A 12,121-nucleotide genomic window follows, 5' to 3' on the forward strand; every position below is an offset into this window, starting at 1 on the left:
TCATTCATCTGGTGTTGCAGGGTGTAACCCATCAAACATCAGCAGCTCTTTGTTTTCACAAGTTCATATTTTCAGTTTTCACTGAAATGCAGAGAAACAATGATTCCAGGTTTCATCAGTATTAACGCGGGTTTGGTGACAGAGCGACGGTGCAGCTTTAACTACAGCACTGATCTTTCTGCTTACTCTTTATGAAGATCCATGCTGGTCTTTGACAACGGAGGGCTCGTGTGGGCGATCTTGACGGGGGGGCGGTGGGCATCGGCGCTGGCTGGCCGGACAGGAACGTGGCTCAGCATTCCCAAACTGTCAGCAGCAGCAGTCTTATGGAGCCATGGACTGGCAGCATTCTACACACAAACAAAAACACCACTGTTATTCTGCTCATGGCAAAAAACTACGTGAGGAAACATGTGGCCAACCAATAATGGGGGGAGGTTATTATGTGCCTTAGACACTCGCGTCTGATTGGCCGGTAGCTTTTTTAACACAGGCTTCTTCATCAGAGGTCCAACAACACAGCTGGGAAAAGCAGCTTTATTTCAGCTTTGATTAGTATGACGAACAATCCAGTTCAACCAGGACATGTATGAAAATAAAAGTCTCGGGTCCTGAGTGGAAAGTATCTTTAACAGATGCTGTAATTCACCTTTGGGTGAACGAACCTGACATGAGCTTTCAGTTCCAGCTGAACAGGGTTCAGGCTCTCTTGGCGCATGTGTGGGTAACACAGTTCATTACTTTTAACCAGTAATACTCGATACAGGAACTATAAATGCATTAGGGGTGGGGGAAAATCGATACTGTGCAGTATCGTGATATTTTGTTTGCTAATAATGTATCGATACAGGGACAGCAGAAATCGATATTTTGTAACAAAAAAGGTTTTTGTGCTCTGACTTCAGAGCATGTTGATCCTTTTTCTGAGCAACAATCCTGACACTGTCCAAATGTGTTTAACTTGTTTTTTGGCAGCAATAAACATGACAGTTTACTTATTTTAATTTAAGACATGTTTTATTTTAATTAAGTTTAAAACTTTTTTATTTAACGTAAAATTATATTTTGTTTTAATTTACTTTCAAATTCTTCAGTTGCTGAAGGGGCTCCATAGTTTTCATATTGCATAGTTCAGAATAGCTGTAATTGTACCAGATGTACCAGATGCATTCAGTTAAGTTGGACTAGACTGTAATACAAACCGTTCAGTTTGTCAACAATAAAACTGAAATGAGAGAAAGACTGAGTGCGAGACTTTGATATTAGATAAAATGAATATTGATAAAGTTTAACTTTATGTTCAGAATCTGAATATCGCAAAATATTTTAAAAATTGCAATAATATCGTATCGTGCGTTAAGTATCACATGAATATGAAGATACTGACAGACAGCCAGTTTGTCTGACCTAACAGCAATAATGTTGAAACATGTCATGAATCACACTGACTGTAAATGTTTAGATAGTTTTTTTCTCACAGCATGTTTCATATATATGATTGGAACATGTTTGTGCAGCCTGTTTACTAAAACTACTGAATATATTTAGTCAAGTTTAAAGGTGTCACGTCAGTCGTCCTCAGCTCTGACCATCCTTCACTTCATGGTTAACGAATGTGTTTTTACCTTTGGAAGCGCGCCTCGTTTTAGAGACACATGCAGGGTTGTGTATTATCACTATACAGGGCTGATCAGGGGAGGAGCTCAAAGGAGGGGCGTGGATGCTAGGGACAGGATGAGATGAAGGTAACGATCCACCCATGAAGAGAGCGGCCGAAAGATAAAAGAAGAAGGTGGCAGGTGTTGTCAGCTGATTGTGCGTTTCCTCTAATCAACATGAAATGGTTAATGGGCTGATATGGACTGATAATAAAGGCCTTGTATTCCACTTTTCTGCTCACCTAAAACATATTTGTGTTGTTGCTTTGAGTGTTTTAAGTCACATTCAACAACGCACACCTACACACAGCACTTTCTAATAATCACACTCAAACTCTGACAATCACACCAAACTCTGGAATACAGATGGAGGGAACAAGCTGCTGGATGTCATCAGCCTGCACATGAAGGGGTCCGACCCCAGGTTTCCTCCACGGACTACGAATAATGACTAATGCAACCTGAAGCCAGAAACTCTCCCTGGATTGGACTAGTCACTGCGATGTCACCCACCGGTGAACCCACTCCACACAGGGAGGACTTTAGTCTGCTCAGCTTTTTAAAACCAAACGTCGTCAGCGCGTCACAATCCCGGGAACACGAACTGTGGATCTGAGGGACGCTGCACGCTCACTAGCTAACAACCTGTGATTTATAAGTCACATGTCTTTACTGAGGTCACAGAGCAAGACAGCAAAAGGTCACGTAAACCTCTGGTCACCAGTGAAGCTCCTGCTGGAAATGAGAAATAACTGGAGGTGTAAGGTGCATCGTAATCGTCTGCATTTCTCAGAAACAGATGCTATATCGCTCTTTTACACCCATTCTACGCCTGCAACTGATGCTAAATGTGAAAGTGGACATTTCAAGGCTGTCAGTTTAAAGTCTACGTTCCTGAATGAACACACAACTGGTGTTACTTTGGCACCAGCTCCAGAAACAGATCGCTCACCTGACCTGTTAATAATGGTTTAGACGACTAAAACATAAAACTGAACAAGCGCTACACACCATTAAAATACTAAAAGAATAATTCCTTTCACACCAGCCAGTTGTATGTTGTTAAAATATAATCCACAAGGTGGCAGGCTTCGGTATCACAAAGCTCTGTACTACTGCTATTACTAGGATCAATGTAGCGTTGTAGTGCTGGCATTTTTAGGAAGGTGCAGACTTTCACAGATCCATCCATAGAGCTCAGCGACGTGCATTTGGGCTTTACAGGTGAGCGTCTTATTTCATTATTGTGTCACACATCATGCTCACGGCCAACAGGCTTATAGGAAACCAGGGGAGCAACAGCATCTGCCAGTGTTAAAGAAAAAACCAGCCTTTGGAAACCACAGCAGCGAACTTTTGAACATCAAAACGGGTAAATCACTGTAAGCGTCAGCACGCTGGAAACAGACATCTCGATAAAATAAATATGGACATATGGACACGTGTCATCCTGTTGAATGAACTGTCGTATAACAGAAACAGACTATAGCTTAAAGGTGACACTTCTTCTTTCTGCCAACCAAATCTTTCCTTCGCCTTTACCACATCCTTTATCTTTGTTCACCAGTGGAAATATGAACACAAACACGCTGACATGGGTGCTCCTGTACACCTACCCTCCTGAGAGAGGCCTCAGAGTTCACAGTAACAGGATTTTCAGGGTGGACCCACTTAGCCGTGGGTCCACCCAGGTTGAGCCCTGGTGGGTAGGACGTTGGCGTTCCGTTGGGGTACTGCCACAGGATTGGGTACAGACCAAGTCCTGCAGCCCCGCTGTGAGCTTGGGCTAGAAGAGATGGCGAATGGTGGCCCTGGCCCTGAAACACACAGACGCATCTTTAGCTTTTCTTTAATGAGGGTAAAAAGACAAAGACACTACTCTTCTCCACAGTACAGGACTGCAGCACACAGGAGGCACACCTGTAGGTACTGCTGCTGGTGGGGCAGAGCAAGGTGACCCAGACCTCCCGGAGAGTCGAGTCGAGGGTGGAGAGATGCTGCAGGAGGGGCCATGGCTGGGAGCACAGTGGGAGGCAAAAGGTGTGGGTGAGGCAGGGCGGAGGTGTGAGCAGGAGCAAGGAGATGGGAAGCTGCGTGGGGGTGTGACGCAGGGGTAAGGCAGGGCGAGTGGGGGGAGTGCAACGTGTGCAGGTGGGGATGGAGATAGGCTGCCACGTGATTGGATGAGACTGTTGCAGAGGCGGAGTTCTCTGCGTCGGAGCGAACCAGAGCTGGGTCTCTGTAAACAGTGAAGGGCTCATTCTTCTTGATAATCAGCGGACTCTTTGTGTTGCTGCTCGTACTGACCGCGCCCGACTCTAGCCGCACTGGCTTGAAGCCAGACCGCGGAGGTTCTGCCAACTCTATTTTAACTGGCAAACGAGACGGTGGAGGCGGGGAAGTATCCGAGTACCTCAGCATTTTATGTTTAGATACCTCGGGGGAGGTGTTAGGTTTAGGTTTAGAGATGTCCGCCAGGCCTGCGTGGGCCTTAGCTTTGACGAGATCAGCTTGACTTGCGTTGGGGTAGGAGGGGCTCTGAGAGCTGTCGGGGCGGGATTTCTGCTTCAGGGAGTCCAGGTGAGCTGAGCCGGGGTTTGGGCTGGAGCTGATCTGAGGTTTAGATATGTCAGGGGGGAGCACCGTGTTCATCTTGTGGGGGGCTGGTTGCTGCTGAGGGTGCTTTCTTGTCTCTTCAGATAAAGAGGGACTCTTCATGCCAGCGTGGAACGACTGTAGTGTATGGTGCTGCTGCTGATGAAGATGATGGTGAGGAAGGACATTTTTCTCCTTTTCCACCAGCAACACATTTTCAGCTATAGATGTGACAGGCCTGGGAAAAAAGCACAGCAGGAAAAGTAAGAAGCAAGTATGATGTTGACCATATTTGAAAGACTATAAAGTTAAACGTTGAGAGAAGTCCTCAGATCACCATGTGGTCCAGGGCAGGTTTCTGTGATTGCATTCAGTTACGATCCAGGACTGGGACACGTTTCTTTTTCAGTTTCAGATCCTCAGTCCACTTTGTCTAACCCTGACCCGACCAGGTCATTTTCCATCTATCCATGTACTTCCTGTTAGCCTAGTCACAGGTCTATCCGAGTGTGACAGGAGAAACAGCAGGGTGCATCTAAACATGCTGCTAGTCTATCTCAAGGCTACAAAAGGCGAGAGAAGGTGGGAACCTAACATTCATGTCTTTGCACTGGAGCCTACAGTAACCAGAAAGAGTCTACATGAATGGCAAAAACATGCAAACACAGAGGGGTCCTAGTGGGCTGCTCTATTTAACAGTGACATCCACCATCCAGTGCGCTGCCCTACATCTTGGCTAAGTGAGCAATACTTTTGGTACACAAAGCACACTGGAGGAATAAACACATACGTAAAGAATATATATTTATGCATACCAGGTAAAACAAAGTTCAGTATCTCCCTCAATCTGCAGGTTTTAGGGAATCACAAAGCCACAAATGTGCAGTAGCTAGGAGCCAGAGCAGGCCGCGATCACAGCTGTGCCAGATGTGGTTCTAGTTTTGATGACCAGAGATCCATTGTGTTTGCTAAACTTGTGTTGACTGCTAATATTTTAATATAAAAAGGTGTTTTACTCTCCTAAAATAGGCCCACAAATCCAGCAGTGGTTGAGCTTGCTTGCAGTGACCTATTGACCTATTGTATTAAATTCTCTGCTTTCTTTCCATTATTGGTGTCTTTTATCATGGTGGTGCAGTCTTATCTTGCTATAACCTATGTGCTGCAGTTTACTCTTATTGGTGGCTTTTATCTGTGAACATAATTCGTTACCTTTATGTATTTGATGTGTGAACTGTTTTATTTTTTATTGTTTTATGTAAAGCACTTTGGTATGCCCAAGGCTTTTAAATGTGCTCTATAAATAAAGATTGTTGTTGTTGTTGTTGTTGTTGTTGTTGTTGTTGTTGTTGAGCTCTACGATCAAACAGCACCGGAAATATGTCCAACTCCTGGTTTTGGAGTAAGGAAAAGGCCCTGGGAAAAGTAGTCCCACTCCACAGCTGGATCACCACCACATTAATGTTTTTACAGCCGCAGCTCAGGCACCACACCTACGGGATGAATTTCAATAGAATATGTCGCCTTGATCTCGAATTATCGCAGTCACCAGATTTTCAGAAACCTTGACCTCTGACCCCTGACCTTGAGATAACAGCTATTGTATCAATGTAAACTCGTACGTCGCTTCATTCTGTCACAGGCGTCCATGTCGCTCGGGCGCCGTCCCAGCATCAGGTAAAAACACGTGAGCTGAAATATTTAAAACATTGTCTGCACTCACCTGATGACCTCAGAGGACGCAAACTCCAGCCTGCTGCTTACGCTCTTAGTCGCCGTAACGCCGCCTCCCAAGATGCCTTGATGCTGCACGGGAGGTTCCATCTCCGTCCTGCGGCCTCCCTCCGATGGCGAGGGAGACGGCGCTACAGGAGGCGATGAGACGGGTGAAGGGTTGAGAGAGAGGTAAGGTGAAAGGGCCGTGGACTCGGCCTTTTCGGAAGCGAGCAGTGCCGACACAGCCTCTGAGCTCTCGCGGTGCACGGTGGCCTGGGCGTCATCTGTGATGTCAATCACACCGGCGCTGTGGAGGTGGGACAGCGACGGCGTCTGGGATCGAGACGACGCTAAAACAAAACACAACAAAGTAAGAACACTGAAGCGTCGTCAGAGATGAGAAACTTGCAGCAGCTCACCTTTCACAGTGTTCTTGCTGTTCTCCAGAACGCCGACCTGGACAACATCAGACATCAGCGGCGTCTGTTGCCGTGGAGACTGGGTGATCTGCGTTACGGCGACCAGTTCCTCGTCTTCCTTTGATAACATTTTGCTCGTTTCCTTCACTACGCTCTTTTTGACATCCTCTGTTGCTTGAAGCTCCGCCCATGGAGACAGGCGGCCAATGACAGACGAGGAATCGTTGGTCTCGGGTCCCTGCAGAAGCGGCTTCTCGTCCTCCTCCATTTTAGAAATGGCACTTGGTTTCACGTCGCTGCGAGTCTTTAGCTCGTTCTCAGAGTTGGGCTCTGAGGAGGAGGAAGAGGAGGAGGAGGAGGAAGATGAGGAGGTGGAGGAAGAAGATGAGCAAGAGGAGTGGGCGGCTCTCTTATTGTGAGGATTTTCTGAGTCGCTGCTCTCGGACAGATCGGATGTCATGTCGGTCTTCGGCTTCTTTGGACCCGCCTTCTTCTCATCTTCGTCACCTTTCCTGCGTTTGTTCGCAGACTGCTTCACCTTGGACTTGGGCTCTGAACAAACGACAAACAGGTGGGATCATTCTGCACCTGTGTGAGACTCGTGGTAGCGACAGATTTATGTTGGACAGATCGTCGTGTAGCTGGGTTCCTTCACAGACATTTGAAACATTTTCAGTATCACAAACAAAGGCAAGCTGCTGCTCAGATGTTAAGGAAAGAGACAAGAACACTTGCACAGTCACATAACACACACAACTTTCTGTTAATATGTTGGACTGTTGAATCATCATGTTGTTAGGGGCTGTCAGAATGCACAGTTTTAATATTCAGCACTGGAGGTAAAACCTCAGTCTGACCATGACCGTAATCGCCGCAGAGCCAGTGAGAGGTTGGACTGGTTTAGCCACTAAACTGGGTCAGATCCACACACATGGGTGAGGCGCAAAAGTAAACTTTCCTGAACAGAAACCTACAAACTAAATATGATGGTGCATAATACATCTAACATCTAACGTCTGGTCCGAGTCTTACGTTAAGCTAACCTTTGCACAGCGACCAAAAATTGCTTCTTTTTTCCATAGGTTAGGTTAAGGTCATAGACTGTACATAAAAGATGGGGAAAGCCACCGTGACATCACATTCTGGTGAAGTCACTTTGTGAAAGGTGAGCATTTATGCTGTTGTGATTTCACTGAGACACAGGCATGATATTTGTTCTGTTTGACTCGATTTATTGTTCTCAATATGACATGAAACTGGGCTTTTTACCACAACCACTAACTGGAGTTTTAAGTGGCTTCCATGAAACGCCTTCACGTGTGTGCATGTTTTAGCTCTCTTGTGATGAAACCCGACTCACCTCGCCCTGCGGGCTCTTCTCTTCGGTCCTTTTCCTCCTCTGGAACGCTGCTATCTGATCCCTTCCTCCTGGAAGAACGAGAGATGCGCTGCTCTCTCTGCTCCCGCCCGCTGCCACCAGGCGAGTGGTGTAATTGGCTGGCCGGTTGCTGACTCTGCTGCGATTGGCTCAGTTGTTGGGAGGCCAGCATGCCCTGTGAGGCTTTAGAGTTGGGGCCTATTGATGTCATGATGGGGCGAGGGCTGTTAGCCTGGGCTCGTGTGTAATGACTCTGCAAGAATGAAAACAGAAATAAATAACAAATTCAATTTATGAACAGAATCTACAGAATCACAAACACAAGTCTGAGTTTACCCACCAGTACGTGCACCTCAACAACATCAGTAAAGTCTACATCAGATTCTATTGTCTGGTTTCACTGTTACGGCTGGCAGGCTGTATGCTGCACACAATCAAGCATTGGCTGACACATTTACACATGACATCAACAAACAAAAGAAGTAACTGGGCTACCATGGGTGTGAAGCAACTGTACAGATTATGAGGTAAGAAAGGAACACTGAAACAACTACTACAAACACACCGTTCTTCTATATGGTATCTATACGACAGTCAGATATGTATGACTGCTTGATATACTTCTGCAATTAATTTAAAACACGCCTGAGTTTAGCTTCAGTCAGAGGAACGTCCACAGACACGAACACTCCCTGCAACAGGCTGGAGTCATCAGGCTTTACTTTGTACTTTCTAGTTTCAGAGAATGTTCCTATTTATCACGTGGACAGGAACAAACCTCCATCTGTGCAGTGTTGAGGTTACCCGACAGGCTTTGGGTCCCAGTGACAGCACAGAAGCTTCTGGTAGACAGTAGCTATTATGCAGTTGCCTAGTTTAATATGTGAAATCATGTCAGTGAAGTTTAAACTACTTAACTTGGTGGGTGAAGATGCACAGCTAACACTATCAGTCTGCTGGGGGGTTGGTGTGAAAGAGCACAAAGTTAACATCCCCGACTGCAACTGAGGGTCACTGCCTACTGTCATTCAAATGACCCACAGCAGACAGGAAGGACAATATTGCTATGATGCCCCCACAGCAGTGATGGAAGATGACACACGGATGACTGGAGCTGTCCTTAACTTGGGTTTTATAGGCTGCAGAGTGCAGGGCAGTGAGCTGATCTCAGGCTAGAGAGAGCTCATCAGTGACAGCATCACTGCCCCAGCACATCCTGATACTGTGACTCTCGCACAGCAACAAAGACACTGTCATTCTGCTTCTTGTGGTATATTAGGTAACGAGGTCCCAGAGCTGCAGAGAACATGAAGTTGTCTGTAAAGTAGATGAAAACCTACAAACCAGTACGCTCAAATGATTGTAACCAGTATAGTAAAAGACAATGCTGCACCTGCTGATCTATTTCTGCTGAAGGTGTTCAGGGGTCTGCACGCTGATAACCCCTGTCCCTGAAAGCACACCTGCTCAATACGATTTACTGTACGCATGCAGCAGAGTACTATGCAACACCGCAGTCAGTGCAATTCACAAGATGTTTACAAGGAACTAAATTTGCTAAATGTCCAATTTGTATTTACAATAAACGAGCTGCATGTGATTATCTAGGCTTAGCTCTGCTTTGGAAAACGACATGTTTTTCATTATAGATGACAGTGATGCCGATCTGGCTACATTTGTGCTGCACGAGAAATAAGTGAAATAAGTGAAATGAGGTCTTTAGGAGTTTTTTGTTTCCATCGCTGTGAAGGCTGACACCGAGGCCTCATTACCAGGCTGCGGCTTCACTTCCTGTTTGTGGCAGTGGGCGCTCCTTTCTCTCCCATTAGTCAGCGTTATCCTTAATTCCCAGCATCAGCAGGTCAATGAAGTTGCCTCAGAGTGAGTCATTGAACTAAGCACCTATCCACTTTTCATGACCAACATGGGCCCGTGGTTATTTCCCCGTAATCACTAGAAGCTGACAAACACTGACATTCAGCGCCGTGTGGTCGATCTTAGTCTGTTCCTGTTAGCACAACTCCTACAGACTCTGACTGACATGTTGGAGGCTGCTGTGCCAGTGTGTTTATTCACTCTGTCCCGTTGCTGACCGTGAGAGGGACACGTGCTAAAGCGGTCAAACCGTGGCTTTGATAAGGACAGAACCTACAGCCAGGCACATGATGCACAGCACATTCAGTGTCTGTGAGAGGTAGTTCTTGAATCACGTGATCTAATCCTTGGTGAAAGGCATAGCAAAAAGCAACCCCACACTGCTGCACTGACCTCTGTGGTCACACACACCGTCACAGCTGGGAGCAGCTATATTACCCGGGGTGTGGCGGAGGCTAAAGCAGCCAGTAGATGGCGCTGTGAGAAGCACTTTGGCCCGGTTACTCTTTTAAAGAACATGTGAAACGTTGCAGAGCACAGATTTAGGTTTAATGCAATCTGTGTTCACAGAAAACGTTTTAAACTGAATTAATGGCCGAATATTACACGTTTCAGATGATTTAGGCAGGTCAGCTATATTCATTTAACAAACACTGTCACAGAGCTCCACGTTTTACCTTCACAGAGTTTAATTTGTCTGCTTATTCGATTACTCCACGAGCAGTCCAAAAGACCAATGGAGTAAAACTATTGATAGTTGATGTGACCGAGTGCCTGCTGAGGCAGCCAGTAGTATTTAATAAAACCTGACTTACAGAAATGAACCTATAAGACTGAGAAGACAGATCAGTCCGCTTCCACTGAAGCTGATCACCGACTGTGTTTCCAGCTTTGTCCCAGTGTGTGACGCTGGCTCCAGACTGCATCTCAGTGCAGATGTGTGGAATTAGAGCTCCACTGCAGATACTCAGCTTGTTCTTTTATAAGTACCAAATGAAAACAGTAATCGCATCACGGCGCTTCACACTGTAAGTACAACCCTGGGCCTGAGTTAGATTTAGGGGTGTGTGAAAATGTTGAGCACAGAGGACGTCTGTCAGCTTTGTTCTACTGCAGAAAGTGTAGGACTGGAGGGTTGGGAGGTGGTGTAGCAGTGGGGGTTCTGGGGTACCTGAGTGCTGCCAGTGGTCCCGCCGGGTCTCCCTCCCGCCATCTTTAAAATGTCAACGACAACAGGAAAAAATAATAAAAAGAAAAATAACAAAATGAAATGAACACAAAGAAAATGTGGGACAAGGAGAAATGTTGTTATTGACTGCGGGACTGGCTAAGAGTTCAACGTTAGCTCCTTACACCAGCTTGCTTCAAACGAGTACGTGGCAACTTGACATTACATCACCACAGTTTAATGGTCACCTGCTGACACCGCAGGCACATTACACGGAGCCGAGAGGTGAGCAGAACAACAGAGCGCCTGAGTGTCTAACCTCTTAGGCGAGGTTCATAGAAACTTTTACGTTAAAGGCAAAGTTGGCAATTTAAAGATACGGTGAACACAGAAAATAAGGAAGGACATTGGTCAAACAGCTCTGTGGAAGATTCGGAGCCACAGCCCTGTTCAGGGAATGCTGAGGATAAGGATGACGACGCGGAGCGTTCAGAGATCTGTGTTGACCAATGTCTCTGACACGGACAGATACACAGGAGGATGCAGATGATGCTGAGATTAGATGAAAAGCAGCAGCTGCTCGCTAACAGAAACAACACCAAAAGCCACGTGCTGGATGCATTCAGCTCGACAGTCATGAGTACACCAATCTTTGCTATTCTACAGCTTTGTGTGTTTCGTCTCAACTCCACACCCTCATCAACTCAATATTTTGCATACAATCCATCTTTATTCCTCATTTCTAATTTTTCACTGAGTACCTACAGCACAGGTGACAGATAGTTTATCACTGTATGTCATATTTGCTTCTGTGTCTGTACTCACGTGGGCAGCGTTGTTGTTCTGACTGGATCGCGACCTGCGCCTGGAGGTAATGCCGATGTTTTCCCCTTTCAGCAAAGAGTGAACAACGTCATCCAGAAAGGTCATCTGGACCATGGATGGATCCACGTTCTGAGGCTCTAGCACCTGAGCACACACACCAGGTTCATTCGACACTCGTATCTTGGAGAATTCAAATGATATCAAATGATGAACAGATGCAAATGTAAACAACATCATTAGAGTATTTACGTTACTCTGCATGTACAGGTCTATAGCAAGAACAGAATATCTGCAGACTGCTAACCAACCATTACAGGTATCCTTCAGCCTCAGAGTAGATACACCAAAACGGCCTCTGACCCTGAGGTGACTAAGATTCAAACACTTCTGAGACTGATACCATAGATGGATCTACTCAATCTGATTTCAGTGTAAATCAGTAACTGGGCAGTGTCAGATTCATGCCTGCTTTCATTGAAGGCTAACG

General features: G+C 46.0%; 1 protein-coding gene across 3 annotated transcripts in view; it reads right to left on the reverse strand.

Moving 5' to 3' along the window:
• jmjd1cb (jumonji domain containing 1Cb) overlaps window positions 1-12,121 on the reverse strand; it is a 117,607-nt gene that overhangs the window by 16,790 nt on the left and 88,696 nt on the right. For 2 of the 3 annotated variants that reach the window (XM_026177542.1, XM_026177544.1), the window contains 8 exons: window positions 11,635-11,778; window positions 10,813-10,854; window positions 7,749-8,019; window positions 6,389-6,940; window positions 5,977-6,319; window positions 3,579-4,491; window positions 3,275-3,475; window positions 187-350 (listed from right to left, as the gene is read on the reverse strand). In XM_026177542.1, coding sequence (XP_026033327.1) covers window positions 187-350; window positions 3,275-3,475; window positions 3,579-4,491; window positions 5,977-6,319; window positions 6,389-6,940; window positions 7,749-8,019; window positions 10,813-10,854; window positions 11,635-11,778 — 2,630 coding nt within the window. The remainder of the gene's footprint in view (window positions 1-186; window positions 351-3,274; window positions 3,476-3,578; window positions 4,492-5,976; window positions 6,320-6,388; window positions 6,941-7,748; window positions 8,020-10,812; window positions 10,855-11,634; window positions 11,779-12,121) is intronic. The other variant, XM_026177543.1, reaches the window with a different exon arrangement.

Source organism: Astatotilapia calliptera, chromosome 8, assembly GCF_900246225.1.
Source record: "Astatotilapia calliptera chromosome 8, fAstCal1.2, whole genome shotgun sequence".
In the NCBI taxonomy this organism is placed as follows: Eukaryota; Metazoa; Chordata; class Actinopteri; order Cichliformes; family Cichlidae; genus Astatotilapia; species Astatotilapia calliptera.